General features: G+C 65.5%; 2 protein-coding genes across 4 annotated transcripts; both read left to right on the top strand.

Moving 5' to 3' along the window:
• Positions 1–187: 187 nt before the first annotated feature.
• CCDC124 (coiled-coil domain containing 124) lies at positions 188–6,487 on the top strand. Its single transcript, XM_068173944.1, has 5 exons — positions 188–321; positions 1,413–1,583; positions 2,620–2,800; positions 3,363–3,477; positions 4,781–6,487. Exons 2-5 carry the CDS (start codon positions 1,425–1,427, stop codon positions 4,983–4,985), a joined length of 660 nt encoding a protein of 219 aa, XP_068030045.1. The 5' UTR covers positions 188–321; positions 1,413–1,424; the 3' UTR covers positions 4,986–6,487.
• Positions 6,488–8,851: 2,364 nt separating this feature from the next.
• Positions 8,852–24,212, top strand: KCNN1 (potassium calcium-activated channel subfamily N member 1). Of its 3 annotated transcripts, none has more exons than XM_068173929.1 (10): positions 8,852–9,120; positions 13,902–14,017; positions 15,155–15,574; positions 15,652–15,747; positions 16,590–17,008; positions 19,580–19,721; positions 20,666–20,776; positions 21,567–21,694; positions 23,013–23,082; positions 23,943–24,212. In XM_068173929.1, exons 3-10 carry the CDS (start codon positions 15,212–15,214, stop codon positions 24,210–24,212), a joined length of 1,599 nt encoding a protein of 532 aa, XP_068030030.1. In that variant the 5' UTR covers positions 8,852–9,120; positions 13,902–14,017; positions 15,155–15,211. The 3 variants fall into 3 exon arrangements, with proteins under 3 accessions (XP_068030030.1, XP_068030031.1, XP_068030032.1); XM_068173930.1 differs by lacking the exon at positions 8,852–9,120 and adding an exon at positions 9,653–9,770; XM_068173931.1 differs by lacking the exons at positions 8,852–9,120; positions 13,902–14,017 and adding an exon at positions 14,400–14,489.
• Positions 24,213–27,973: the final 3,761 nt, after the last annotated feature.

Genomic DNA, 27,973 nt, shown 5'->3' with positions numbered 1-27,973 from the left:
CCGCCCAGCCCCCCAGGAGCCGCTCGGGGCGCTGCCATCTTTGAAGCGGGCAGAGCCGCCGCCGCCGCCGGGCGTTGCGCGAGTTCCCCGCGGATTTTTTCCAAGGCGCCGCCCTGAGCGGGGCTCTCCGCCCGTCCCGCCGCTCCCGCCGCTCCCTCCGCTCCCTCCGCCGCCGCTCCCGCACAGAAGCAGCAGAGCCGTGCCCGGCCGTGCCCTCAACGAACATGGCGGCGGCGCGCCCTGCCCGGCCCTGCCGGCGGGGAGGCGACGGCGCGCGGTGATGACGCACAAAGCGCGCGACGGCCGGGGCGGCGGGGCCCGGTAGGAGCGGGGCCGGTTCGGGGCCGGGCGGGGCTGAGGGAGCGGGACGGGCCCGGGCCGGGAGCGAGGGCAAGGGACGGCACCGGAGGCAGCGGGGACGCCGGGGGTGGCGGGCGGGGAGGCCCGGGGGGAGCGGGCCGGGCCCGGGGGTCCCTTTTTGCCGCCCCCTCCGGTGAGGCGCTGCCCGGATCCCGCTCCTGGGGAGGCTCGCAGGGCGGGAAAAGGGATTTTAGGAAGGGTCACGATGCGGGAAAAAGGGATTTTAGGACGGCTCCGAGGATGTTCCAGGCAGGAGAAAGGATTGAATCCATCCCAGGCTGGGCAAGCCTCCGCCGTGGAGCAGCCCTGCCCTGCCCTGCCCTGCCCTGCCCTGCCCGCTTTGACTCCATTTATAATTACCTACCATTAAAATCAAGGATTCCGCCCCGGAGCTCCCAAAGCTGCGATTTCCCCCGTCTTTGGTTGGTGTTAAAACTCCCCTCTTCCTTGGATTTGACTTCTCCCGCCCTGGATAACAATCCCAGCCCGTTTTTGGGGCTGTTTATCCAAATTAAAGGCGTTTCTCCCGTCCCCGTGGATCCCCCTGGACCTCAATCCTGTTTTTCCTGGCTCGGGGTTTTCTTGGACTTCCAGGTGCTTTTCCCATGGGGTGGGAGGCTGGACTTTGGCCTGGAGGGAGCAGATTTGGGATCAGGCGGGATCTGGAGGAAATCTGGGAAATTTATCCCAGGTTTATCCCGATCTGAGCTTGGGATAAACCTGGGATAAACCAGGGGGGATGACCCCAGGTTTTTTTCCTCGGTTTTGGGGCCTTTTCCCCCCCTTCCAAATCCCCAAATTCTGGGAAAGGGGCTGGAGAATTCCTAAGGGATCTGAGAAGGGGCTGGGGAATTCCTGAGGGAAACTGAGGAAGAGACCCTTGGAAAGTTTTAATCCCCATCCCCGCAGATTTCCAAGGCTGCAAACTCCCAGCTCTGCCTGCCTGGCCCCAAGCCTCAACCCCAGCTTACCCCATAAAAAACCCCCCAAAGAAACCAACCCCAAAGGCCACCCGGGCCCGGGAAGAACCCCGATTTCTCCCGGTTTCCCAGGGGCTTTGAGGGATGCCCAAGAAATTCCAGGGGGAGAACAGCAAGTCGGCGGCGGCGCGCGCCCGCAGGGCCGAGGCCAAGGCGGCGGCGGAGGCGCGGCGGCAGCAGGAGCTGGAGGATGAGCTCTGGAAGGACGAGGACAAACACGTCCTGAGGAAGGAGCAGAGGAAGGTGGGGATCCCCAAATCCTGGGAGCGAGGAGGGGGAGGAGGTTTGGGAATGAGGGGGAAGGGGTTCGGGAATGAGGAGAGGGGAGAAGGTTTGGGAGAGGGAGGAGGAACAGCCTTGGGGTGAGAGGGGGAGGGAGCAGGTGAGGGAGGGGAGGAAAAGCCCTGGGAATGAGAGGAAGGACATCCACGGATCCATCCATGAATCTGTGGGTCCATCCACAGATCCATCCATGAATCCATACATGGATCCATCTCTCCATCCCTCCCTCCCTCCATGGATCCATCCATCCCTCCATCCATCCATCCATGAATCTGTGAATCCATCCATAAATCCATCCATGGATCCATCCATAAATCCATCCATGGATCCATCTATGAATCTGTGGATCCATCATCCATCCATCATCCATCCATCCATCCATCCATCATCCATCATCCATCCATAAATCCATCATCCATCCATCCATCATCCATCATCCATCCATCCATCCATGGATTCCATCCATCATCCATCCATCCATCATCCATCCATCATCCATCCATCCATCCATCCATCCATGGATTCCATCCATCATCCATCATCCATCCATAAATCCATCCATCCATCCATCCATCCATCATCCATCATCCATCCATAAATCCATCCATCCATCATCCATCCATCATCCCTCCATCATCCATCCATCCATGGATTCCATCCATCATCCATCCATCCATCATCCATCCATCATCCATCCATCCATCCATCCATCCATCCATGGATTCCATCCATCATCCATCATCCATCCATAAATCCATCCATCCATGGATTCCATCCATCCATCATCCATCCATGGATTCCATCCATCCATGGATTCCATCCATCATCCCTCCATCCATCATCCATCCTCCCACGCATCCACGCCTCCCCTCCCCGTGCCCCCGTCCCAGCAGCCTGGGCATTGTTTTTCCAAGGGAACCTGGGGCTGACGTGTCCCGGGGAGCGTTCCCGGCCCGGTTCCCGTCCCCGTGACGCCGTGCCCGTGTGCCGTGCCCAGGAGGAGCGGGAGAAGCGGCGCCTGGAGCAGCTGGAGCGCCGCAAGGAGCTGCAGCGGCTGCTGGAGGAGGAGGACGCCAAGCTCAAGGGCAAAACTCCCCGGCAGGGAAACACCGGGAAGATCACCCGCGCCCAGATCGAGGAGAACGTCCGCAAGGAGCAGAGGGAAAGCGCAGACGCAGGTTTGGGAACTCCCCCGCGCTTCCGCAGGATTCCCGTTCCCTGGAATTGCCCATTGGAAAAACCATCCCAAAGCTCCTTTCCAGCCAGGGAATGCCGTGATTTGTACTCCTCGCGTTCTTGATTTTCCGTGTCCACGTCCTTCCCAGTCCCACGTTTCCTTTTACAGAGGGAAAGCTGATTTTTAATTTTTTAAATTTTTTAAATTTTTTTTTTTTAATTTTTAGGAAAAATTGAGTTTTCCAAGAGAAAAAAAAAAAAGAATTTTCCAGAGGGAAAATGTGGAGGGAAAATTCCAGAGGAAAAAATTGAGGTTTTTTTGGAGGAAAAGTTGAAGTTTTTTTTAAGAGGAAAAATTGAGGGCTTTTTTTTACAGGAAAATTTGAGTTTTTTAGAGGGAAAATTCCAGAGGAAAAACTGGCCTTGTTTTAGAGGAAAAACGGAGCTCTTTAGAGGGGAAAACTGACGTTCCCGGAGGGTTTTTAAAGCAGGACCGGGGTTTTCCAGAGGGATAATTGTTTTTTCCCGAGGGAATTCCCCAGCATTCCCGGTTTTTCCCGGCAGCGGAGAAGGAGAAATCGCACCTGGAGCTGCCGCTGGAGGAGAACCTGAACCGGCGGCTGCCTGAGGAGGGCGCTGTGGAGGCGCGCAGCATCGAGGACGCCATCGCCGCCCTCAGGTGCGCCCCGACCCCGGATCCCCCCGGATCTCCCCCGGATCCCCCCCGGATCCCCCCCGGATCTCCCCCGGAGACCCCCTGGATCTCCCCTGGATCTCCCCTGGATCTCCTCCGGATCTCCCCCGGGTGGTGTCCCTGGAATCCTTGGGGGGTTCCTGTGGGATTGGGGTGTCCCTGGAATCCTTGGGGTGTTCCTGTGGGATTGGAGTGTCCCTGGAATCCTTGGGGGGTTCCTGTGGGATTGGGGTGTCCCTGGAATTCTTGGGGTCGGGGCTGTTTCCTGTCCCTCCCTCTTCCTGTCCCCTCGGGGCCATGTCCCTCCCTGTCCCCACACCCTCGTGGCCGTGTCCCTCCGTGTCCCTGTCCCCCCTGACATGTCCCCATCCCCCAGCGTGTCCCCATGTCCCCGTCCACAGCATGTCCCCGTGTCCCTGTCCCTTCCTGACATGTCCCCATCCCCCAGCGTGTCCCAGCCCTGTCCCTGTCCCCCCTGTCCCCCCTGTCCCCAGCGTGTCCCCATGTCCCCATCCCCCCTGACGTGTCCCCCATCCCCAGCGTGTCCCCGTGTCCCTGTCCCCCCGACGTGTCCCCATCCCCAGTGTGTCCCCAGCGTGTCCCCATGTCCCCGTCCCCCCTGACGTGTCCCTGTCCCCAGCATGTCCCCGTGTCCCCGTCCCCCCTGACGTGTCCCCCATCCCCAGCATGTCCCCATGTCCCTGTCCCCCTTGACGTGTCCCTGTCCCCAGCGTGTCCCCAGCCCCAGTGTGTCCCCAGCGTGTCCCCATGTCCCCATCCCCCCTGACGTGTCCCTGTCCCCAGCGTGTCCCCGTGTCCCTGTCCCCCCTGACGTGTCCCCATCCCCAGTGTGTCCCCAGCGTGTCCCCATGTCCCCGTCCCCCCTGACGTGTCCCTGTCCCCAGCATGTCCCCGTGTCCCCGTCCCCCCTGACGTGTCCCCCCCATCCCCAGCGTGTCCCCATGTCCCTGTCCCCCTTGACGTGTCCCCCCTGTCCCCAGCGTGTCCCCATGTCCCCGTCCCCCCTGACGTGTCCCCCATCCCCAGCATGTCCCCATGTCCCTGTCCCCCCTGACGTGTCCCTGTCCCCAGCGTGTCCCCAGCGTGTCCCCATGTCCCCATCCCCCCTGATGTGTCCCCCATCCCCAGCGTGTCCCCATGTCCCCATTCCCCCTGATGTGACCCTGTCCCCAGCGTGTCCCCATGTCCCTGTCCCCCCTGATGTGTCCCCCATCCCCAGCGTGTCCCCGTGTCCCCGTCCCCCCTGACGTGTCCCCCCTGTCCCCAGCGTGTCCCAGCCCCCGGAGCGCCACCCCGAGCGCCGGCTCCGCGCCGCCTTCGCCGCCTTCGAGGAGCTGCAGCTGCCGCGGCTGCGGCGGGAGCACCCCAACATGCGGCTGAGCCAGCTGCGCCAGCTGCTCAAGAAGGAGTGGCTGAGGTCCCCCGAGAACCCCCTGAACCAGCGGCACAAACCCTACAACAGCCCCCCGTAGCCCCCGGACTGCCCTTCCCGCCGGCTCCCCCCGCCGCTCCCTGCTGCTGCCCGGGGCCAGCCGCGGTCGGACTGATGGCGCCTTCTCCTTCCCGAAACCCCTGGAGCAGCAGCTCCCGGCGGCTCCCAGGCTGCCCTTGGCATCCCCTCCTTGGAATGCTGGAGCCGCCGCGTGGGGAACGCTCCCCCCGAAGAGATCCCGGACCCTGGATCGCCCTTGCGTGTCCCTGCTCCTGTTTTCTTTGGGATATCCCTGAAATCCCTGCTCCTGGGTCTTTGGGATATCCCTGAAATCCCTGCTCCTGGGTCTTTGGGATATCCCTGAAATCCCTGCTCCTGGTTCTTTGGGATTGGGATATCCCTGAAATCCCTGCTCCTGTTTTCTTTGGGATATCCCTGAAATCCCTGCTCCTGGGTCTTTGGGATATCCCTGAAATCCCTGCTCCTGGTTCTTTGGGATTGGGATATCCCTGAAATCCCTGCTCCTGGTTCTTTGGGGTTGGGATATCCCTGAAATCCCTGCTCCTGGTTCTTTGGGATTGGGATATCCCTGAAATCCCTGCTCCTGTTTTCTTTGGGATATCCCTGAAATCCCTGCTCCTGGTTCTTTGGGATTGGGATGTCCCTGAAATCCCTGCTCCTGGTTCATTGGGATTGGGATATCCCTGAAATCCCTGCTCCTGTTTTCTTTGGGATATCCCTGAAATCCCTGCTCCTGGATCTTTGGGGTTGGGATGTCCCTGAAATCCCTGCTCCTGTTTTCTTTGGGGTTGGGATGTCCCTGAAATCCCTGCTCCTGTTTTCTTTGGGATTGGGATAGCCCTGAATTCCCTGCTCCTGTTTCTTTGGGATCCCATTTCCTTTGGGATTGGCCTATCCCCACAATCCCTGGTGCCATTTCCTTTGGGACTGGGGCTATCCTTGGTCCTGTTTCCTTTGGGATTGTGGCAGAAGCGTTGGGAAGAGGGAAAATCCCTCAGGGAGGAGTGGGAAAAGCCTTTCCTGGGGGGGACAGCAGTGCCAGGCACTCCAGGTGACATTCCCGCTGTCCTCTGGAATGCTGGAGGCCCGAATCCACCCGGAGGAGGGAAATTCCTGCTTTTCCCATCCCTTTTCCCCTTTCCTGATCCCGGGCTCTGGAGCCTTGGGAAGGGGAGGTGACGTTCCTGGGGTCCCTGTGGGGGTGCTGAGCTCCCTGGGGAATGCCGGGATCCTCGGGAATGCCAGTCCTGGCTTTGCCCCCTCTCTTTTCCCCATCCTTTGGGGATGAAATTCCTTCCCAGGAATCGGCCTGGAGGTACCACCAGCCTTCCCAAACTCCCATGGGATTCATCCAGGCTCATCCTTTTCCCTCTTTTTGGGGCTGCCCCCCCTGGGCTGGGCCCTGTTCCCGCATCCCAGAATTCCCAAATCCAGCTGGGGAGGAATGACCCCCCCTCCACCCCTTTATGTGAGTTTGGTGTGTTTGAATCCAATTAAAAATTTAAAGAACAAAAAACAAAATCTGATTAAATTGGGGAAGGAACAATTTGGGAAGGCTTTGGGGGGATTCTTTCCCTGCCTTGCTCAGTTTTATCCCTGAAAATGTGGAAGATCCCGCTGGAATTGGGGGGGGGGTTTCCCTGCCCTTGGGACCCCCCGGGTTGTTCCTGAGGGGGGGAATCCCCCATTCCGCTGCTCCTGGAATGAGGAACCCGGGGGAGATTGTCCCCCCTGTTCCCATCCCGGGAATTCCCCTTCCCATTCCCCTTCCCAATTCCCTTTTCCCATCCCCATCCTGTTCCCATTCCCCATTCCCCGATCCCGTTGCCCATTCCCAGTCCTATTCCTGTTCCCATTCCCCATCCCCATTTCCCATTCCCAATCCCATTCCCCGTTCCCCATCCCTGTTCCCCATTCCCCGTTCCCCATCCCTGTTCCCCATTCCCCATCCCCGTTCCCCTTTCCCAGTCCTATTCCCAATCCCATTCCCGGTGTCCCCTTGCCAGTGGGGCTGCCAGGACCCCCCCCAGATCCAGCCCATGGGATCAGGGGGGATTGAGGGCACCCAAAAACATTTCCGGGGTCCCCCCCCCCCCGCTTTATGGGATTTGGGGGAACCCCTCCATGCCGGGGGGCGTCCGCATTAAAGGGGGGAATCCCCCGGCTGGGAGAGGGGGCGGGATTAGGGGGGGATCCCCCATTTCCCATGGGATTTGGGGGAATCCCGCAGTGCGGGGGGGGGGTCCCGGTGTGTCCCCCCCCTCAGCAAAGCGGCTCCCGAGGGGCGCGGGGGGATCCCCGCCGCAAGGGGGGGGAGGGGAGGAGAAGGGAGGGGATTCCCCGCCCCTCCCCCCTTTTCCCACCATTTTGGGAGGGGAGGGGACATTGCCATGGCAACGAGCGGTGGGGGGGGGACATGCGGGGGCGGCGGGCACGCGGGATCGGCTGGCACCGGGAACGCCCCCCGCCCCCAAACCGGGAATCCCCCTCAGACCGGGCATCATCCCCCCCAAACCGGGAATCCCCCTCAGACTGGGCATCATCCCCCCCAAACCGGGAATCCCCCCCAAACCGGGAATCCCCCTCAGACCGGGCATCATCCCCCCAAACCGGGAATCCCCCCCAAACCGGGAATCCCCCCCAAACCGGGAATCCCGCCCTCCATATGAGGCATCCCCCCGTTCCCGCACCGGGCATCCCCCCGCTATCCGGCATCCCCCCCCGCCCCCGCACCGGGAATCCTCCCCCTCCCCCCCGCCGTGGCACCGGGCATCCCCGAGGCCCCGCCCCCTCCGGCCTGGCCCCGCCCTCTGCAGCGCCCTCGCCCCTGCAGCGCGACCCCCCCTCAGCGTGTCCCCCCCCCCCGGCACCGAGCGGGGATTGCGGGCGTGGGACGGGACAGAGGGACACGGACACACGGACAGGGACCCCCCGCTTTGCGCACACACCTCGCACACCCGCTGTTCGCGCCCCAACTCACAGCACACCTCACGCACCCCCGTGCACCCCACACCTGCGCGCCCCAATTCCCAATTCCCGCCCCACTCCCCAATTCCCACTCCCCAATTCCCACTCCCCAATTCCCACTCCAATTCCCAATTCCCACCCCCCAATTCCTACCCCCCACCCCCCAATTCCCACCCCCCAATTCCTACCCCCAGTTCCCACCCCACTCCCCAATTCCCACTCCCCGCTCCCCAATTCCCACTCCCCAATTCCCACTCCCCAATTCCCAGTTCCCAACCCCCAATTCCCACCTCCCCAGTTCCCAATTCCCACTCCAATTCCCACCCCGTTCACACCCCACCCCACTCGCCCCGTGCCCACCGCCGCTCGCCCCCTCTCCCCGTTCTTTGTTCCCGGCAAACCTCAGCCCCCGCCCCCCAAACCCCCCCGGGCCACCCCCACAGCTCGCGCTCACCCCCTGGCACCCCCGTGTCCCCCGTGTCCCCGAACCCCGTGGCGCGGCAGAAGCTCGGGAGGGGCTGCGGGAAGGAAGGGGCGGCACTCCAGCCCCCCCCCCCGCCCAACCCGGGGGTCACCCCGCGCCCCCTCCCCACCGCCGGCGCCCCCGGGGGTGGCACCGAGACGTTAGCGGGGGACAAAGCCCCACCCGGGGGCTGCCCCCGTGTCACCGGGGGGTTCCCAGGGGGTCACCGGGGGGGTCCCCACGGGGAGGGTGGGGGGGGAGCCGCGGGTGGGCGATCGCCCCCGGCCCCGCGGCTGCGGCGGCGCGCGGGGAGGGGAGCCCGTCAGGCGGCTGGATTTATCCGCAGCGGCGGCCGGGAGGCCCCGGGAAACACCGGGAGGCCCCGGGAAGCCCCGGGAAGCACCGGGAGGCCCCGGGAAGCCCCGGGAGGCGGCGGGGCGGGTGCGCGCGGCTGCGCGTGTGGAGCGGCATCGCAACGGCGCCGCATCGCCGCCCGCAGCCCCCGCGGCCGCCGCCTGCGCGCTGGGGAAACCGAGGCACGGCGCGGCCGGGAGGGGCTCGGCGGCACCGCGGAGCCGCTGTCCAGGCTCGCCCCCGGCCCCCGGTTGTGCCACCGGGACCCGCCGGGATCCCGGGCTCGGCGCCGCACGTGTCGCCGCCGCCGCCGGGCCATGGTCAGCGGCGGCAGCGCCCGAGGGCAGCGGAGGCCGGGGGCTGGCGGCAGGTGGGTGAATTTGGGGGGGGGTCCGCGACGGTGGGGACCCCCCTCCGCTCCAGGGGGGGCTGCCGGTGCTGGGGAAGCCCGCGGCTCGCGGGAATCCCCACATTCCCGGGAATCCCCCGGCTCGGGAGGATCCCCGCGCTCGCGGGAAGCCCCCGGCGCAGCGGCGGGGGGCTGCCCGGGGGGGTTGGGAAGGGGAGGGGGCAGCACGGGGGGGGGCTTCCCCGGGGGTTCCCCGGTGTTCCGAGGCTCCGGGGTGTCCGGGGCCTGCTCAGCCTCCCCCGGTGCGGCGCGGGACGGGGGCGGGGGGGGCGCGTTGGGGCAGGGGGGGCGCGGGAGGAGCCCCCGGCGGTGACAATGAGGACGCGCCGGGAGTGACAGTGCCCGGCTAAAAATATCGCGGGCTCCCACCCACCGCCAGCGCCGCGGCCTCAAGGTCACTGCCCCGCCGGGGGGGACGCGGGGGCGTGGGGCGGGGAAGCCCCCGGTCCCCCCCCCCCCCACCCCCCGCACGCTGCCGTTGTCGCCAGTGTCGCTCCGCCGAGCCGAGAGCCGGCAGCGCCCGCCGCCCCCGCGGCCCCGGCACATGTCCCCGCCGCCGCCCGGGGCCCCCGGCGCGCCCCGACGCTCCCCGTAGCACGGGGCCGTGGCAAGTGAGCGGGCGCGGGGGTGGCAGCGGCGGGGGGGACACCCCGGGGGTGGCAGCGACGGGAACCCCGCGCGTGGCGTTCCCCGGTGCGGGGTGTGGGGACAGCGGGGACTCCCTGCCTCGGGTGTGGGGACAGTGGGGGTGTCCTGCCTGGGGGGGGTTGTGGTGTGGGGACACTGGGGACGCTCTCCCTGCGGGGTTCGGCTGCGCGGGGCCCCCCCGGCTGATGGAGTCAGGGGATTTGGGGGGGGGGGTCCCCGTCCTTGGGGACAATGTGGCTGCTGTCACCAAAGGCGTGAGCAGGGCTGAGGGCTTGGTGGCACTCGGGGCTCCCCCGGTTTTGGCCGCCCGCTGCTGGGGTGGCACTGATGGCACAGGGGGGTGACAGCGATGGCACAGCGGGGTGACACCCGGCTCAGCGCCCACCAAAGACAGGGGGACCCCGTGCCGCAAACGCGGCCGTGACACCGGGGTGGCACGTCCGACAGCCACCGGAGCCGGCGGGGCCCGGGGCCGCTGCCGAGCCCGGGGGGGCACCGGGGGCTCCGGGCGGGTTCGGGCTCCGCGTGGCCCTCGCGGCTTCGACGAGCGGGGCGCAGCCGCCGGGGCGGGGACCGCTGGGACACACGGGGGCCTTCCCGCCCCTCGCGACCTTCCCGGTGACCTTGGCCCACCGCTGGGGACCCTGTGCTGGGTGGGCACCGCGAGGACCCCTCCTCAGCGGAGGGGACCCCCCGCCCTGCACTGGGGACGCGGGGCTCCACAAGGGCGTGGGCGAGCTTTGGGAGACCCCCCCTCGCTGAGGGCTTTGTGGCGGTGCCAGGGGCGGCGGCGACCCCCCCGGGTGGCCCGGGCGGGGGTCGGCGGGGGCAGCCAGGCGGAGCGGCTTTGTCCTTTCGGCTGAGCCGAGCGCGTGGGGGAGGCGCAGGGAGAACCCGGCGCGGCGGCTTTGTCTGGGGACGCCGGCGCGGTGGCGGCCAAGGGGGGGCGTGGGGAGCCCGGACCCCCCCGCTGCACCCTGCGGAACCCCCCAGCCCAGCCCCACAGCCCGCGGGGCCCCAAGCAGGTAGGGTGTCCCCCGGCCGCGCGTCCCCTCCCGAGGTGGGCGGGATGGGGATGGGGTCCCCCCTTGGGCCGGGGGGTTCGCGGGGGGGATCACGGCTGTCTCTGCCACCCCTGAGGACATCGGGGCTGTGGCCGTGTCCCCGGATGCCGCGGCGGTCCCGGGTGTCCCGGCGGGGCTCTGCGGAGGGATTTTCTCGGGGAGACCCCGGCACCAGGCGGGGATTCCCCGGCGTCGCGTCGGGGCCGGGGAGCTTCGGGTGTCCCCGCGTGTCCCCGCGGGTGTGCCACCTTCTGTGCCAGCCCCTGCGCTGTGGGGGACACACGGGTGCCACCGAGTCCGATCCTGCGTGGGGGAACCCCCTCCCCAGCGCCGGGCGCTGCTCCTCTGCCCCCACCCCCGCCGCGCCAGGGGGGCGACACGGGGGAACCCGGGGGTCGCGGGTGTCGCCACCCCCGGCGGTCCCCCCGTGGCACGGCTGGGCTGCGCCATCCCGCTGCTTTTTGGGGAGCCGCGTGGCCTCGTCCCCGCTGCCTCTCGGCCGGTTCTGTGCCCCCCCCCCCAAAGCACAGCGAGCCCCCCCTGCCCTGCCCTGCCCTCGGGGGGCAGCGGCGGTGCCGCCCCCGGCCCGCCCCTCGCCGGTGGGTGGGCAGCGGGGGCCGGGGGCTCCTGCTGGCACCGCCAGCTGCTCCCGGCCTGGGACATATGGCCAGGGCTTGGCGGCGGCCGCAGGAACCGGGGCCACGCGGCGAATTTTGGGGGCGGACGGAGGGGGGGGCAGCCGGGGGTCTGACGCACTTGGTGCCCCCGGCCAGCCCCGGGCCGCGGTGGCGACCGGCGGGGAGCCCCGGTGACCCCGGGCGGGGTCACCGCGCGGTCCCCGCAGCCCTAAGCACGCCAAGCCCGCAGGCGGGGGTGTTCCCCGCTGTCCCCGCGGTGCCACCGGCCCGGCTCGCCCCAGATTCCTGCCCCCCCCGCCCCACGCCGAGGTGCCCGGGCGGGAATCGGCGAGCGGGGAAGGAATAAAAACCACCCCGGGAGCCCTGCGCCCTCCCGCCGCTATTTTTAGCCGCGCCCTCCCCTCCTCTGCAGTTGCTCCGAGGCAGAGCCGCTGCTCCGGGCCACGGGGGGAGCGGAGGGTCCCCGTGTCCCCCCGCTGCCACCCCCACTGTCACCCCGGAGCGCTGGGGGCTGCGGCAGCCCGGCCGTGGGGTGTCCCTGCCCCGGGGAGGTGCTGTCGCGGCTGGTGTCACCCTCAGGACGCCTCTGCTGTCCCCACCCGAGGGTCCTGCCCCAGCGTGGTGGCATCCACAGCTCCGCCTTGTCCATTGTCCCCATGCGGGGGGTGGCAGAGCCACCCGTGGGTGTCCTGCTGCCGTGTCACGTCCCGGAGCAGGGACACTGGTGGCCGTGGCTCAAGGACACAGGGTGACCGTGGCCCTGGCATGTCCCCATCCCCATTCCCCGCCTTGGGGACAATGGGGACAGGCAGGACCACCCTGCTCATCCCACCCTGGGCATGCAGCCACCAGCCAGGGCGTCCCCTTGGGGACAGGGACAGGGGACAGGAATAGGGACAGGAGACAGGAATAGGGACAAGGGACAGGGGACTGGGATGGGGACAGGGGACTGGGATGGGGACAGGGACAGGGGACAGGGGACTGGGATGGGGAAAGGGACAGGAATAGGGACAGGGGACACGGACAGGGGATAGGGAACAGGGATAAGGGACAGGGGACAGGGGACAAGGGACAGGGAGAGGAGCCTCCCTGGGATGCAGGGATCCGTCCCTGGGGATGCTCTGGCAGGGGGAAGATGGATCCAGGCCCTTCTGCGCCGCCATCCAGAGCACTGAAGCCACCACGGAGCGGTGCTTCATGAAATATTTACTGTCCCCAGCCCGCGGTGGCCTCACCCACCCCCATCTGAGGTGACAAAAAACTTTTCCGGGCTGTGGGGCCTGGCACAGCCTCAGGGGAAGGGCCCTGAAGAGTGCGGGGGGAACATTTCCCCTTCGTCCCGGCCCGCTGCGGCTTTTCCCTCCCCACGCCGAATATTAAAAAGCAATCGGAGCCCATTTTCCTGCGATAAATTTGGCAGAATGGAGAGAAAACGATCCGGCCCTGGAGGGGAGCCAGGCCCGGCCGCACACCGGGAGCAGCTGGCCGCTGGAACCCGGCCCCGCTCCGCGGCTCCCGGGGGAGCGGGAGCAGCCCGGGGTCCCGAGGCCCCGGCAGCCGCGGTGCCGGTGGCAGCGGCCGCTCTCCGCTGCCGGTGGCCGGAGCCAGCCCGGGGTGCCGGAGGAGACCCCAAACCCCGGGGGGCGCTGCGGGGATGGGGGAGCCCCCGGGGCTCCTGTGGGGTTTGGGGTCTGGGGGGGCTGTGGGGTGTTTTGTGCAGGGGGTTTGTGTGGGGCAGCAGTGGGGTCGGAGCAGAAGGGCCGCTCCTCGTGCAATGGGGTTTTGGTGTGGTGCAGCCCCCCCTGCAATGGGGTTTTGGTGTGACACAGCCGGAACGGGGTTCTTGGTGCAGTAGGGCCCCTCGTGCAATGGGGTTTTGGTGTGACAGAGCCACCGGTGCTATGGGGTTTTTTTCATGCAGTGCAGCCCCTCACACAACGGGGGTGGTGCAGTAGGGCTGCTCGTGCAATGGGGTTTTTCTTGTATGGGGCAGCCCCTTGTGGTGTGGGGTTTTTGTGTGACACAGCCCCCCGTGCTGTGGGGTTTTTGGGTGACACAGCCCCTCGTGCAGTGGGGTTCTTGGTGCAATAGGGCCCCATGCGCACTGCAGCCCCTCCTGAACAGGGACACTCGTGTCACAGCCCCTCGTGCCGTGGGGACACTCGTGTCACAGCCCCTCGTGCCGTGGGGACACTCGTGTCACAGCCCCTCGTTCCATGGGGACACTCGTGTCACAGCCCCTCGTGCCCGGCGCTCGCCGGTGCGGGGGACAGGGTGACCCCCGGGGTGGCACTGCCAGGGCAGGACCCTCACGGGCTGTGGCAGCTCTGGGGGTCCCTGCCCTGTCACCGGGGGGCTCGGGGACCCCCTAACGCCGCGTGTCCCCGGCCAGGCGTGGAGGGAAGCCCATGGCCCCCGGACCCCCGGACGGCCCCCGCGCCCAGCCCCGGCCCCGCGTCCCCTGACGGCCCCGGGACCCCCCCGGGCGTCCCCGGGGAACCCCAGCAGGTACGGGGGGGTCTCGGGGGGAGCTCCGAGGGGCTGGGGGTGTTTTGGGGTGCACTGGGGGCCATGGGGGGGGCTGTACTGGTGGGGGGACATGGGGAGGGTGATGAATTTTGGGGTGCAGCGAGGCCGAAGGGCGGGGAGGAGGTCCCGGGGGGTGCTGAAGGGCTGTGATGGGGAGGGGGCGTTTTTTGGGGGGGTGGCGGGGTTTGGGGGGGCTCCGGGAGGGCACGGAGGGGGCGGGGGGCGCTGGGGGGCGTGACCAACATAAGGGGGCGTGACCAAGGGCGTGGCGCGGTGCTCGTCAGCGGGGGCGGGGGCTGCGAGGACCAATCAGAATGCCGGACATGCTCGGACCACGCCTCCGGCCCCGCCCCCGGCGCTCCGGTGCCGCCGCCGCGCGCCCCCGGGACCGGCTCGGGCTGCGGCGGCGGCGGCGGGACCCGGCCCGGCCGGCAGGCCCCGGGCACGGCAGGTACCGGGCACGGCAGGGCCGCGCCGGGGGCGACGGGAGCCGCGGCGGAGCCCCCCCGGCAGCCCCGGGCACGGCGGTACCGGGCACGGCGCGCTCGGCTGCTCGGGAGCGGCGGGGACGCGCAGCTGCGGCTCGGGACCGCAGATGTCCCGCGGCTGCGGGGAGGGGACAGGGGACAGCGGCCACCGGGAGCGGCGGGTGGCCGCGTCCTGGCGGCCGTGTCCGCAGCGCGGGGGGCGGGACACGGTTCCGCGGGCAGGACACGGGCACGGGCACGGCCCCACGGGCAGGACACGGGCACGGGCACGGCCCCACGGGCAGGACGTGTCCCCGTGGTCACGGTGTGTCCCCGCCACGGGCAGGACACGGCCACGTCCCCCACGAGCGCCACGCGTCGCCGCCGTGCGCGGGACACGGACCTGTGGTCACGGCGTGTGCCCACGGGCAGGACGTGTCCCTGTGGCCACCGCGTGTGCCCCGCGGGCCGGACACGTCCCCCACGGACAGGACATGTCCCCACGGGCAGGGCACGTCCCCACAGCCGTCGAGGCCCCCGCACCGCTGCGGGAAGCACCCCCCGAGGCCGGGCGGGATCCCGGCTCCCCGTGTCCCATCCCCGCTCACCCACCCACCGGGGTGTCCCCCGCGTGTCCCCTGTCCCGCAGGTCGCCCCCGCGCCGCCGAGCCATGCGGGATCGCCCGGTGCTGTCGCCAGCAGAGCTATGAGCAGCTGTCGCTACAACGGGGGGGTGCGGCGGCCCCGGGGCCCCCCGAGCGCCGCCTGCACCCCGCAGCCGCCGCACCGGGACCCGCAGCCGCCGCGGCCCTGCCCCAGCCCCGGTCCCCGGGTGGTGGTGTCCCGGCCGGAGCGGCCCGGGGCGGCCGAGCCCGGCCCCGCCGCGGCCCCCCCGGGCCCGGGGGTGGCCGAGGAGCGGCGGAACCAGAACATCGGCTACAAGCTGGGCCACCGGCGAGCGCTCTTCGAGAAGCGCAAGCGCCTCAGCGACTACGCGCTGATCTTCGGCATGTTCGGCATCGTGGTGATGGTCACCGAGACCGAGCTCTCCTGGGGGGTCTACACCAAGGTCGGGGGGGGCCCGGCACGGGGGTGGGGGGGCCGCGGGCTCCGGCCCGGGCTCACGGTGCCTCCGTGGCCTCGCAGGAGTCGTCGTATTCGTTCGCCCTGAAATGCCTTATCAGCCTCTCGACCCTCATCCTGCTGGGGCTCATCGTCATGTACCACGCCAGGGAGATCCAGGTGAGCGCACCTGCCCGGGGGTGGCACCTGCTGGCACCTGCCCGGGGGTGGCACCTGCCCCGGGGTGGCACTGGCCTGTCCCTGTGTCCAACAGAGAAAAAAAAAAAAAAACAAGGAGAAACCCAACCCCTCTGTTCCCAAAAATCGATAAAAATAACTTTTGGTTTTATACTAAAGCAAGTCATCCTTAAAATAATACCCCATAGGTTAAAACCCCAAAAGTTAGCATACCCTGTAAGTTAATACCCCATAACTTACCATGCCCCATAATTTAATACTCCAAATGTTAATATCCCATAATTTAATAGCAAAAAACCCTCAAATTAACCAAAACCCCCCTCAAATTAATCAAATATCTCAAATTAAACAAAAATCTCAAATTAACGAAAAACCCTCAAATTAGCCCAAATAAACCTCAAATGAAGCAAACAAACCTGAAATTAACAAAAAAAACCCTCAAATGACCCAAAAACCCCTCAAGTTAACAAAAAAATTCTCAAATTATCCCAAATGCCCTAAAATTACCCAAAAACTCCCTCAAATTATCAAAAAAACCTTCAAATTACCCCCAAAAAACTCCTGAAATGACCCAAAACCCCCTCAAATAGTTACCCAAAAAACCCCTCAACTACCCCAAACCCCTCACTTTACCCGAAAACCCCTGAAAAAATTACCCAAAAAACCCCTCAAATGACCGCAAACCCCCTGCAATTGCCCAAAACCCCTGATAAAATTACCCAAAAAAACCTTCAAACTACCCCAAAACCCCCCTGAAACGACCCCGAACCCCCTGAAACGACCCCGAACCCCTCAGCCGGGCTCAGACCCCCGCACCCCCGCAGCTGTTCATGGTGGACAACGGCGCCGACGACTGGCGCATCGCCATGACCTCGGAGCGCGTCTTCCTCATCGCGCTGGAGCTGCTGGTGTGCGCCATCCACCCCATCCCCGGGCAGTACCTGTTCACCTGGACGGCGCGCCTGGCCTTCACCTACGCCGCCTCGGTGGCCCACGCCGACGTGGACGTCATCCTGTCCATCCCCATGTTCCTGCGGCTCTACCTGCTGGGCCGCGTGATGCTGCTGCACAGCAAGCTCTTCACCGACGCCTCGTCGCGCAGCATCGGCGCGCTCAACAAGATCAACTTCAACACGCGCTTCGTCATGAAGACGCTCATGACCATCTGCCCCGGCACGGTGCTGCTGGTGTTCAGCATCTCCTCGTGGATCATCGCCGCCTGGACCGTGCGCGTCTGCGAGCGGTGAGCGGCGCGCCGGGCCCGGCGGGACGGGGTGGGGCGCGAAGCCCGTGGTGGTTGGGGGGGTGGGGTGGTCCCGCTTTGGGGTTCTGGGGGGGGGGGTTTTGGGTGGGAGGGGGTGGCGGTGAGGCTGAGGAGGCAGCGGGGGGTTTGAGGGGTGCAAGAGACCCCCGCGGTCAGGTGAGGCACCTCTGGTGGGATTTGCCAGGTGGGATTGTCCCCAGGCTCCTCAGCGTCACCCTGGAGTGGGGAGAGACCCCCGTGGTCAGGACATGTGTCTCTGGTGGGGTGTTTGGGGTCTGGCAGGTGGGATTTGCCAGACTGGATTGTCCCCAAGTTCCTCGGTGTCACCTCAGTGTGGGGAGAGATCCCCGTGGTCAGGACATGTGCCTCTGGTGGGATTTGCCAGGTGGGATTGTCCCCAAGTTCCTCGGTGTCACCCTGGGGTGGGGCCTGCTGGGGCTGGAGGTGACACGGAGGGGACTGAGAGCTGGGGGGTGACAAGGGGGTGAAAACTGGGGGTCCCCCAGAGGGAACCAAAGGTTTGAGGTCCCTCAGAGGGAGCCGCAGATTGGGGGTCCCTCAGAGGAGGTCAAAATTTGGGATCCCTCAGAGAGAACCAAGGTTTGGGGTCCCCCAGAGGGGTCCGAAGGTTGAGGGACCTGCAGGGGGTGCAAAGAGCTGGAGCTGCCATGAGGACCAAAGATCTGGGGTCCCGCAGTGGAGACCAAAGACTGAGGGTCCCACAGAGGGGTCCGGGAATGTGACATTCCCACCGAGGGGACCCTCCAGGATGCGCCCTCAGGACCCTCATCAGCTGCTCCCCGCGGGGGTCCGGGATGTCCCCATGGGGTGCCCGGGATGTCCCCGCGGGGTGCCCGGGATGTCCCCATGGGGTGCCCGGGATGTCCCCGCCGTGTCCCCGCCCCTGCTGGCCCCGAGCCCCCGGGGTCGCGCATTAACCGCTGTTGTTTTCCCTCCCTGCCCGCTCTGCTGCTTGCAGGGACAAACTGTGAGTGACCGCGGGGACCGTCCCGAGTGACCGCGGGGACCGTCCCGAGTGACCGCAGGGACCGTCCCTCGCCCCAGGCTTCTGCTCCCCGAACCCCCCAGAATTTAGGATGAGCTGCGGCTGGGGGGGCGGGGGCGCGGAAAGGGGCCGGGAGCCCTTTTCCTCTTGGAACCTCGGCAGCTGCTTCCTGTCCCCTCCCCGCTGTCCCCCGCCTTGGGGACTTCCGTGGTGGCCTTGGGGGGACTTTCAGAGAGGCCCCACAAGGAGCTGGCAGTCTCCAAAGGGTTTTTTCTTTTTCCTCCTGGGATCCGACTTTTGTCCCTTCGCGTTTCCCCTCCTGTCCCCGCACGTTTTGGGTTCCTGTGGGGGAATCCCGGGTGTTCCTTGGGAATGCAGGTCCCGGGAATTGTCACTGTGCTGTCGCCTCCCCCCTCACCCCGGGCTGTCCCCGCCCTGTCCCTGCCGTGCCGGGTGAGGTTCCAAGCCCAGACCGGGTTGGGCAGCAGCAATCCTAAATTCCTGACACTTGAGACCCCACACCCCCACCCCGGCTTGTTCCTCTGTCCCTTTTCCCTTTTCCCCAATCCCATTTCCCTTTTCCCCAATCCCTTTCCCCCAATCCCATTTCCCTTTCCCCCAATCCCATTTCCCTTTCCCAATCCCATTTCCCTTTTCCCAATCCCATTTCCCTTTTCCCCAATCCCATTTCCCTTCCCCAATCCCTTTTCCCCAATCCCATTTCCCTTTTCCCCAATCCCTTTTCCCCAATCCCATTTCCCTTTTCCCCAATCCCATTTCCCTTTTCCCCAATCCCTTTTTCCCAATCCCATTTCCCTTTCCCCAATCCCATTTCCCTTTACCAATCCCATTTTCCCCAATCCCATTTCCCTTTTCCCCAATCCCATTTCCCCTTTCCCCAATCCCATTTCCCTTTCCCAATCCCATTTTCCCATTTCCCCCCCATTTTCCCCGCATGTCCCTGTCCCCCTGCCCGGCTTGGCCGCTGCGCCGTGTCCCCCGGCCGGGATTGTCCCCACCCTCGGGGACAGGGGGGTGGTGGCACCGCCGTGTTTGTGACATTGCAGTCTCACAGTGTCCCCCACTGTCCCCACGGTGTCACCCGCGGTGGCCTTTGGGGCCGCACGGTGACATCGCTGTCCCGCGCTTTTGGGGACAGCGGTGCCACCTCTGTGCTGTCCCCTCATTGCCCCCCATCCCCATTCCCAACGGGACATAGCCCGGCCATGGGACGTCCCCATGGTGTCCCCGATTCCGGCTTGGGGACAGCGCCCCAAACCCACCGCAACGGGGGGGATTCAGTGACAGCGGTGACATCGCTGTGCCGCGCTTCTGGGGACAGCGGTGGCACCTCTGTGCTGTCCCCTCTTTGTCCCAGGGGGACACGGCCTGGCCATGGGAAGTCCCCATGGTGTCCCCAAATTTGGCTTGGGGACAGCGCCCCAAACCCACCGCGATGAGCACAAACGGGGGGGATTCAACGGCCGCGGTGCCAGCGGCGCCAGCGGTGACAGCGGTGACAGCAGTGCCACCGCCCCGCGCAGGTACCACGACAAGCAGGAGGTGACCAGCAACTTCCTGGGGGCCATGTGGCTGATCTCCATCACCTTCCTGTCCATCGGCTACGGGGACATGGTGCCACACACCTACTGCGGCAAGGGCGTGTGCCTGCTCACCGGCATCATGGTGAGCCACGGGGACACTGCCAGGGGGACACCAGCAGGGGACAGCCAGGGGACATGGGGACACCGACAGGAGACAGCCAGGGGATGTGGGGACACCAACAGGAGACAGCCAGGGGATGTGGGGACACCGACAGGAGACAGCCAGGGGATGTGGGGACACCGACAGGGGACATGGGGACATTGACAGGGGACATGGGGACACTGCCAGGGGACATGGGGACATTGACAGGGGACACCGACAGGGGACATGGGGACATTGACAGGGGATGTGGGGACACCAGCAGGGGACAGCCAGGGGACATGGGGACACCGACAGGAGACAGCCAGGGGACATGGGGACACTGCCAGGGGACATGGGGACACTGACAGGGGACAGCCAGGGGACATGGGGACCCCGACAGGGGACATGGGGACATTGACAGGGGATGTGGGGACATTAACAGGGGACAACCAGGGGACATGGGGACAGCCAGGGGACATGGGGACACTGACAGGAGACAGCCAGGGGACATGGGGACACCAACAAGGGACATGGGGACACTGACAGGAGACAGCCAGGGGACATGGGGACACTGCCGGGGACATGGGGACATTGACAGGGGATGTGGGGACACCAAAAGGGGACAGCCAGGGGACATGGGGACACTGCCAGGGGACATGGGGACACTGACAGGAGACAGCCAGGGGACATGGGGACACTGCAGGGGACATGGCGGGGACACTGCAGGGGACATGGCAGGGACACCATGAGGGGACACCACGAGGGGACCCTGCCTTGGGGACACGGCGAGGAGATTTCCCACTGGCAGAAGGGATCGTTCTGAGCCCCAGCTGGGAGTTCAGGGCTCCCGCCGGGTTTGTTTTTATTTTATTTTTTTAAACCTAAATTGATCCCAAAACGCCGGCGAAGGACAGGAGCCAACGCTGTCCCCGCTGTCCCCGCAGGGCGCTGGCTGCACCGCGCTGGTGGTGGCCGTGGTGGCCCGGAAGCTGGAGCTGACCAAAGCCGAGAAACACGTCCACAACTTCATGATGGACACGCAGCTCACCAAGCGGGTGAGACCGCCTGGCTCCTCCCAAAAAATGGGGAAAATCCCATTAAAAACAAGGGGGAAAACGTTAAAATTGAGGGGGAAAGCCATGAAAGGCCATTAAATGGGAAAAACCCCGTGAAAACTGGGAGAAATACATTAAAATTGGGGAAAACCCCATGAAAACTGGGAGAAATACATTAAAATTGGGGAAAACCACATGAAAACTGGGAAAAAATTGGGAAAACCCCATTAAAACTGGGAAGAAGCTGATTAAACTGGGAGAAACGCAGTTAAAACTGGGAAAACCCCCGTTGAAACTGGGAAAAATCTCCTTAAAACTTGGAAAAAAGCGGGAAAAACCCCATAAAAGCCGGGAAAAAGCCGATTCCACTGGGAGCCATGGGGTGATTCCCGGGATTTGGGGCTGCAGGGGAAGAACGCTGCTGCCAACGTGCTCAGGGAAACGTGGCTCGTCCACAAGCACACCAATTAAATTGAATGAAAATGAAAGAGCCAATTAAACCCAGGAAAAAAACCCTTTAAAACTGGGAAAAAATGGGAGAAACCCCCTTAAAAGTGGGAAGAACCTCCTTAAATCCTGGAAATCCCACATGAAAACCAGGAAAAACTCTGTTGAAACCATGAAAAACTCGATTAAAACTGGGGGAAAACCCAATGAAAACTGGGGAAAAAAGCCAAAAAAAAAAAACCACGGGGAAAACCCTATAAAAACCAGGGGAAAATGGGAAAAACCAGGGAAAACCCTACTGAGGTGTCCATCCATGGGTGATTCCCGGGATTTGGGGCTGCAGGTGAAGAACGCCGCTGCCAACGTGCTCAGGGAAACGTGGCTCATCCACAAGCACACCAAGCTGGTGAAGAAGATCGACCACGCCAAAGTTCGGACCCACCAGCGTAAGTTCCTCCAAGCCATCCATCAGTAAGTGCCACCGCTTTTCCTGCTTCCTTGTCACCCCCCTGTCCCCAGAGTGGGGGTGTCCCTTCCCGGGTGGGTGACAGGTGGTCCCCGTTGTGGTGGCCCCGGGGTTTGTCACCCCGGCGGGCGTCTCTGCTGGGTTTGTCACCTGGCTTTGGTCTCTGTCCTGGCCTTGTCCCCTGGCCTTGTCCCTGTTCCTTGTCCCCATTCCTCATTCCCTGTCCCCCATTCCCACTGTCCTTGTCCCCTATCCTCTCTCTTTGTCCCCATCCCTGTCCCCCAACTCTGCTTTCCCCATCCCTGTTCCTGTTCCCTGTTCCTGTCCCCATCCCCTGTCCCTGTCCCTGTCCTGTCACTATCCCCCTCTGTCCCTGTCCCCATCCCCGTTCCTGTCCCCATCCCCTGTCCCTGTCCCTGTCCCTATCCCCATCCCCTGTCCCTGTCCCTGTCCTGTCACTATCCCCCTCTGTCCCTGTCCCCTGTCCCCGTCCCTGTCCCCATCCCCTATCCCCATCCCTGTCTCTGTCCCTGTCCCCATCCCCTGTCCCCATCTCCTGTCCCTGTCCCCATCCCTGTCCCCATCCCCATCCCCTGTCCCTGTCCCTGTCCCTGTCCCCATCCCTGTCCCTGTCCCCTGTCCCTGTTCCCTGTCCCCATCCCCTGTCCCTGTTCCCTGTCCCTGTCCCTGTTCCCTGTCCCTGTCCCCATCCCCATCCCCTGTCCCTGTCCCCATCCCTATCCCCATCCCTGTCCCTGTCCCTGTCCCTGTCCCTGTTCCCTGTCCCTATCCCCATCCCTGTCCCTGTCCCTGTCCCTGTCCTTCACCCCCTGCTGGGGACACCAGACCTGTGGGGTGACCCCCGGGCCCCCCCAGCTCCAGGGAGGGGTGTGGGGGTGACTGGGGGTGGCCTGGCTGGGACAGGGGTGTCCCTTTGGGTCCCTTTGGGGCGGGGGCGGTGACGCTGCTGCGCTGTCGCCTCGGAATTAACCCTTTGTTTTGTGTCCCCTGCGCCGCCCCCGCAGAGCTCAGAAGTAAGTGCCCCCTCCCCTCCCCCCCCAAGCTTTGCATGGGCTCTGCCGCAGAATTTGGGGTGGGGGGGACACCCCAAAACCCGCTGTGACCCCCCGGGGGGGCTGAGAGGCTGCGCTTGAGGGGAGGGGCTGCACGTTCGGGGGAGGGGCTGCATGGGGGTGACAGAGGTGACGGAGGTGACAGAGGTGACAGCGCTGCCGGGGGTGACAGCGCTGCCGGGGGTGACAGCGCTGCCGGGGGGTGACAGCGCTGCCGGGGCTGTCCCCAAGGCTGCCGCTGTCCCCGCAGGCTGCGGAGTGTGAAGATGGAGCAGCGCAAGCTCAGCGACCAGGCCAACACCCTGGTGGACCTGGCCAAGGTGAGCGCGGCCAGGAGCCCCTCCCGGCCCTGGTTTTATGGGGTCAGACCAGCCCTGAACCTGAACCCCCCCGGTTTTATGGGGTCAGACCAGCCCTGAACCTGAACCCCCCCGGTTTTATGGGGTCAGACCAGCCCTGAACCTGAACCCCCCCCGGTTTTATGGGGTCAGACCAGCCCTGAACCTGAACCCCCCCGGTTTTATGGGGTCAGACCAGCCCTGAACCTGAACCCCCCCGGTTTTATGGGGTCAGACCAGCCCTGAACCTGAACCCCCCCGGTTTTATGGGGTCAGACCAGCCCTGAACCTGAACCCCCCCGGTTTTATGGGGTCAGACCAGCCCTGAACCCCCCATTTCTATGGGGTTGGGCTGTCCCCGACCCCGCTGTTGTTGTGGGGTTAGATCTGTCCCTGACCCAAAGCCTTTTGTTACGGGGTTATGGGGCTGTCCCTGACCCCAAACCCCGTTGTTATGGGGTCGAGCTGTCCCTGACCCGAGCCCGTTGTTATGGGGTCGAGCCGTCCCTGACCCCGAGCCCGTTGTTGTGGGGTTTTGGGGCTGTCCCTGACCCCGAGCCCGTTGTGGGGTTTTGGGGCTGTCCCTGACCCCGAGCCCGTTGTTGTGGGGTTTTGGGGCTGTCCCTGACCCCGAGCCCGTTGTTGTGGGGTTTTGGGGCTGTCCCTGACCCCGAGCCCGTTGTTGTGGGGTTTTGGGGCCGTGCCTGACCCCGAGCCCGTTGTTGTGGGGTTTTGGGGCCGTGCCTGACCCCGAGCCCGTTGTTGTGGGGTTTTGGGGCCGTGCCTGACCCCGAGCCCGTTGTTGTGGGGTTTTGGGGCCGTGCCTGACCCGAGCCGTGCAGACGCAGGCGCTGATGTCGGAGCTGCTGGCGGAGCTGCAGGAGCGCCACGAGGAGCTGGAGAAGCGCCTGGGGGCCCTGGAGGCGCAGCTGGAGGCGCTGGGGCTGCGCCTGCTGGCCCTGCCCGGGCTCGTCAGCCAGGCCCTGGGCCAGCCGCGGCCACCGGGGCCACCGCGGCCACCGCGGCCGAGCGCGGCCACCGCCCCCTGCAGCCCCAGCCGCGACCCCCGCGCTGCCCCCGACAGCCCCCGGCCCGCCTCGGACAGCGGCTGAGGGGACAGCAGCGTGTCACCGCGTGTCACTGCGTGTCGCTGAGTGACATCGGGTGTCACCGAGTGTCACCGCGTGTCACTGGTGTCACCGCGTGTCGCTGAGCGTCACCTTGGAGTGATGGAGACAGCACCGTGTCACCGAGTGTCACCTCTGGACAGCGGCTGAGGGGACAGCAGCGTGTCACCGCGTGTCACCGCGTGTCGCCGAGTGTCATCGGGTGTCACCGAGTGTCACCGCGTGTCACCGCGTGTCGCTGAGTGTCATCGGGTGTCACCGAGTGTCACCGCGTGTCACCGCGTGTCACTGGTGTCACCGCGTGTCGCTGAGTGTCATCGGGTGTCACCGAGTGTCACCGCATGTCACCGCGTGTCACTGGTGTCACCGCGTGTCGCTGAGCGTCACCTTGGAGTGATGGAGACAGCACCGTGTCACCGAGTGTCACCTGTGGACAGCGGCTGAGGGGACAGCAGCGTGTCACCGCGTGTCACCGCGTGTCACTGGTGTCACCGCGTGTCGCTGAGTGTCATCGGGTGTCACCGAGTGTCACCGCGTGTCACCGCGTGTCACTGGTGTCACCGCGTGTCGCTGAGCGTCACCTTGGAGTGATGGAGACAGCACCGTGTCACCGAGTGTCACCTCTGGACAGCGGCTGAGGGGACAGCAGCGTGTCACCGCGTGTCACCGCGTGTCGCCGAGTGTCATCGGGTGTCACCGAGTGTCACCGCGTGTCACCGCGTGTCGCTGAGTGTCATCGGGTGTCACCGAGTGTCACCGCATGTCACCGCGTGTCACTGGTGTCACCGCGTGTCGCTGAGTGTCATCGGGTGTCACCGAGTGTCACCGCATGTCACCGCGTGTCACTGGTGTCACCGCGTGTCGCTGAGTGTCATCGGGTGTCACCGAGTGTCACCGCGTGTCACTGCGTGTCGCTGAGTGTCACCGCGTGTCGCTGAGCGTCACCTTGGAGTGATGGAGACAGCACCGTGTCACCGAGTGTCACCTGTGGACAGCGGCTGAGGGGACAGCGGCGTGTCACTGAGTGTCGCTGAGTGTCACCGCGTGTCGCTGAGTGTCATCGGGTGTCACCGTGTGTCACTGAGTGGCACCTCAGGGTGATGAGGACAGCACCGTGTCACTGAGTGTCACCTGTGGACAGCGGCTGAGGGGACAGCGACGTGTCACCGCATGTCACCAAGTGTCACCGGGTGTCGCTGAGTGTCACCGAATGTCACCTTGGAGTGATGGGGACAGCACCGTGTCACCGAGTGTCACCTCGGACAGTGGCTGAGGGGTGCTGGGGTCACCCCCGTGTCCCCTCTGTCACCTGGGACAGCGGCTGACGGTGAGGGGGGGTCACGGGGGTCCCTTTGTGCCACCTCTGCCACTTCATGGGACAGCGAGGGGGGTTGGTGACACCCCAATGTCCCCTCTGTCACCCCCCCCCACTTTGGGCTGCGCATAACGGGGTGGGGGGGGGGGGTTGGGGACACCCCCAGACCCCTTTGTGTCCCCCCACCCTGTGAGGACGGTTTCAGGGTGTGTAGGGGGGTCCCCATCCATCCCCCCGCGGTTTTGGGGTGCAGGGTGGGGTCCCCATCCCTCCCTTTGTGCCCCCCGCGGTTTGGGGGTGCAGGGCGGGGTCCCCATCCCTCCCTTTGTGCCCCCCGCGGTTTGGGGGTGCAGGGTGGGGTCCCCATCCCTCCCTTTGTGCCCCCCGCGGTTTGGGGGTGCAGGGCGAGGTCCCCATCCCTCCCTTTGTGCCCCCCGCGGTTTTGGGGTGCAGGGTGGGGTCCCCATCCCTCCCTTTGTGCCCCCCGCGGTTTGGGGGTGCAGGGCGGGGTCCCCATCCCTCCCTTTGTGCCCCCCGCGGTTTTGGGGTGCAGGGTGGGGTCCCCATCCCTCCCTTTGTGCCCCCCGCGGTTTTGGGGTGCAGGGTGGGGTCCCCATCCCTCCCTTTGTGCCCCCCGCGGTTTTGGGGTGCAGGGTGGGGTCCCCATCCCTCCCTTTGTGCCCCCCGCGGTTTTGGGGTGCAGGGCGGGGTCCCCATCCCTCCCTTTGTGCCCCCCGCGGTTTTGGGGTGCAGGGGGGGGTCCCCATCCCTCCCTTTGTGCCCCCCGCGGTTTGGGGGTGCAGAGGGGGTCCCCATCCCTCCCTTTGTGCCCCCCGCGGTTTTGGGGTGCAGGGGGGGGTCCCCATCCCTCCCTTTGTGCCCCCCGCCGTTTCGGGGTGCGGGGGGTCCCCGTGTTTATCTCTGGCCATCGTGTGGCCGTGCCCGTAGCTTTGTTCTGGAAAGCTCCGTATAAACCTCCTGCGTTCACTGTGCTGGACCCCCCCCCGGAACCCCCCCAGGACCCCCCAAAACCCCTCGGGACCCCCCACACGGTGGGAGCTGAGCTGAGCCTTTTTTTTTTGGGGGGTCCGTGGGGGGAGGGCTGGGAGAGGGGAGGGGACAAGGGACAGAGGGGACAAACCAGGAGCCCTGAGCAGTTTTGGGGGGGGGGGGGGGCCTAAAATTTGGGGACAGTGAGGGGGGTTTGGAGGGGGGAGGGGGAGACACCCGTGGTGACCCCCAAAATGGGGGGGGGGCTTATTTTTTTGGGGGGTTTGTGTCTCCATTCCTGGCTCCGCCCCCAAAGTGACCTTGGCGACGTCACCGTCACCTCTCTGTGCCTCAGTTTCCCCCAGCTGGAAAATGGGGGGATGGGGGGCACCCCTGAATGCAATACTGAGACCATCCCCCACCCCCGGGGGGGTCGGGACCCCTCCCCACAGCCCTGGACCCCCCCCGGGTCCGGTTCTGCTCCCCCCGCGGTGTTTGGGGGGGGCTTGGGGGGTTTTGGGGGGAATTTGGGTTTTTTTGGGGGGAATTTGGGGGGGCTGAGGCGCAAATTAAAGGAGCCTGAACTGGACGTGTCGCTCTCTGGTCGGCCTGGGGGGTTTGGGGGAATTTTTGGGGTTTTAGGGGGATTTGGGGGATTTTAGGGAGGTTTGGGGGCAATTTTGGGGCGGTTTTGTGGGGGTTTTGGGGCGGTTTTGGAGGGATTTTTGGGATGATTTGGGGGATTTTAGGGCGCTTTGAGGGAATTTTAGTGCGGTTTGGGGGGGATTTTTGGGGTTTTGGGGTGGATTTTGGGGGGTTTTGGGGGGTTTGGGGCAGATTTTGGGGGTTTTGGGTGGATTTTTGGTGTTTTGGGGTGGAGTTGGGGGGGGGTTTGGGGGATTTTAGGGGATTTTAGGGGTTCCCTCCCCGGGGAGCTCCCCCGCCCTGGGGACTTTGTGGGGGTGACAAAACCCCGCGTGGGTTTGGGGCAGATTCCGGGGGACCCCAGACCCCTTTTGGGGCCCCACGGCCCCAGGAGGGTTGGGGACACTCCGAGGGTGGGGAGGGGGAGGTGGTGGCCCCGTGGTGGCCCCATGCGACAGTCGGGGGAAACTGAGGCTGTCAATGATTAACGCGCGGTGCCTGGCGGCGGTGGCACCTCCGGTGGCACCGGTGGTGGCTCTGCTGGTGGCACTGGTGGCACTGGGGAGCAGCCAGGGGACATTGCGCTGTGCCCGGGGGTCGCGCGTGTCCCCTCCCCATGCGACGGGCAGGTACCGGCGGTGGCGGGGACGGGACACCGGCCGTTGTCCCCAAGGGCTGGCAGGGGGACGGGAGGGGACGCGGGGACAGGAGGGGACGCGGGGTCCCTGAGCGTCACCCGTGGGTGTTCCCCAGCCCAAACTGGGGGGGACTGGGACGCGGTGGCGGCGCTGGAGGT

The sequence above is a fragment of the Anomalospiza imberbis genome, chromosome 27 (genome assembly GCF_031753505.1).
Source record: "Anomalospiza imberbis isolate Cuckoo-Finch-1a 21T00152 chromosome 27, ASM3175350v1, whole genome shotgun sequence".
NCBI lineage: Eukaryota > Metazoa > Chordata > Aves > Passeriformes > Viduidae > Anomalospiza > Anomalospiza imberbis.
The sequence above is the reverse complement of the archived record's forward strand: the minus strand, read 5'-3'. Positions and strand labels throughout refer to the sequence as shown.

What these genes read in the sequence shown, in the direction of transcription:
- CCDC124 (XM_068173944.1), top strand. Translation starts at nt 1,425, where the DNA reads ATGCCCAAGAAATTCCAGGGGGAGAACAGCAAGTCGGCGGCGGCGCGC. An exon ending in TGAGGAAGGAGCAGAGGAAG is followed by an intron (nt 1,584 to 2,619) that starts GTGGGGATCCCC and finishes TGCCGTGCCCAG; the next exon opens with GAGGAGCGGGAGAAGCGGCG. An exon ending in GACGCCATCGCCGCCCTCAG is followed by an intron (nt 3,478 to 4,780) that starts GTGCGCCCCGAC and finishes CCCTGTCCCCAG; the next exon opens with CGTGTCCCAGCCCCCGGAGC.
- KCNN1 (XM_068173929.1), top strand. Translation starts at nt 15,212, where the DNA reads ATGAGCAGCTGTCGCTACAACGGGGGGGTGCGGCGGCCCCGGGGCCCC. An exon ending in ACACGCAGCTCACCAAGCGG is followed by an intron (nt 20,777 to 21,566) that starts GTGAGACCGCCT and finishes TTGGGGCTGCAG; the next exon opens with GTGAAGAACGCCGCTGCCAA. An exon ending in CCCTGGTGGACCTGGCCAAG is followed by an intron (nt 23,083 to 23,942) that starts GTGAGCGCGGCC and finishes CGAGCCGTGCAG; the next exon opens with ACGCAGGCGCTGATGTCGGA.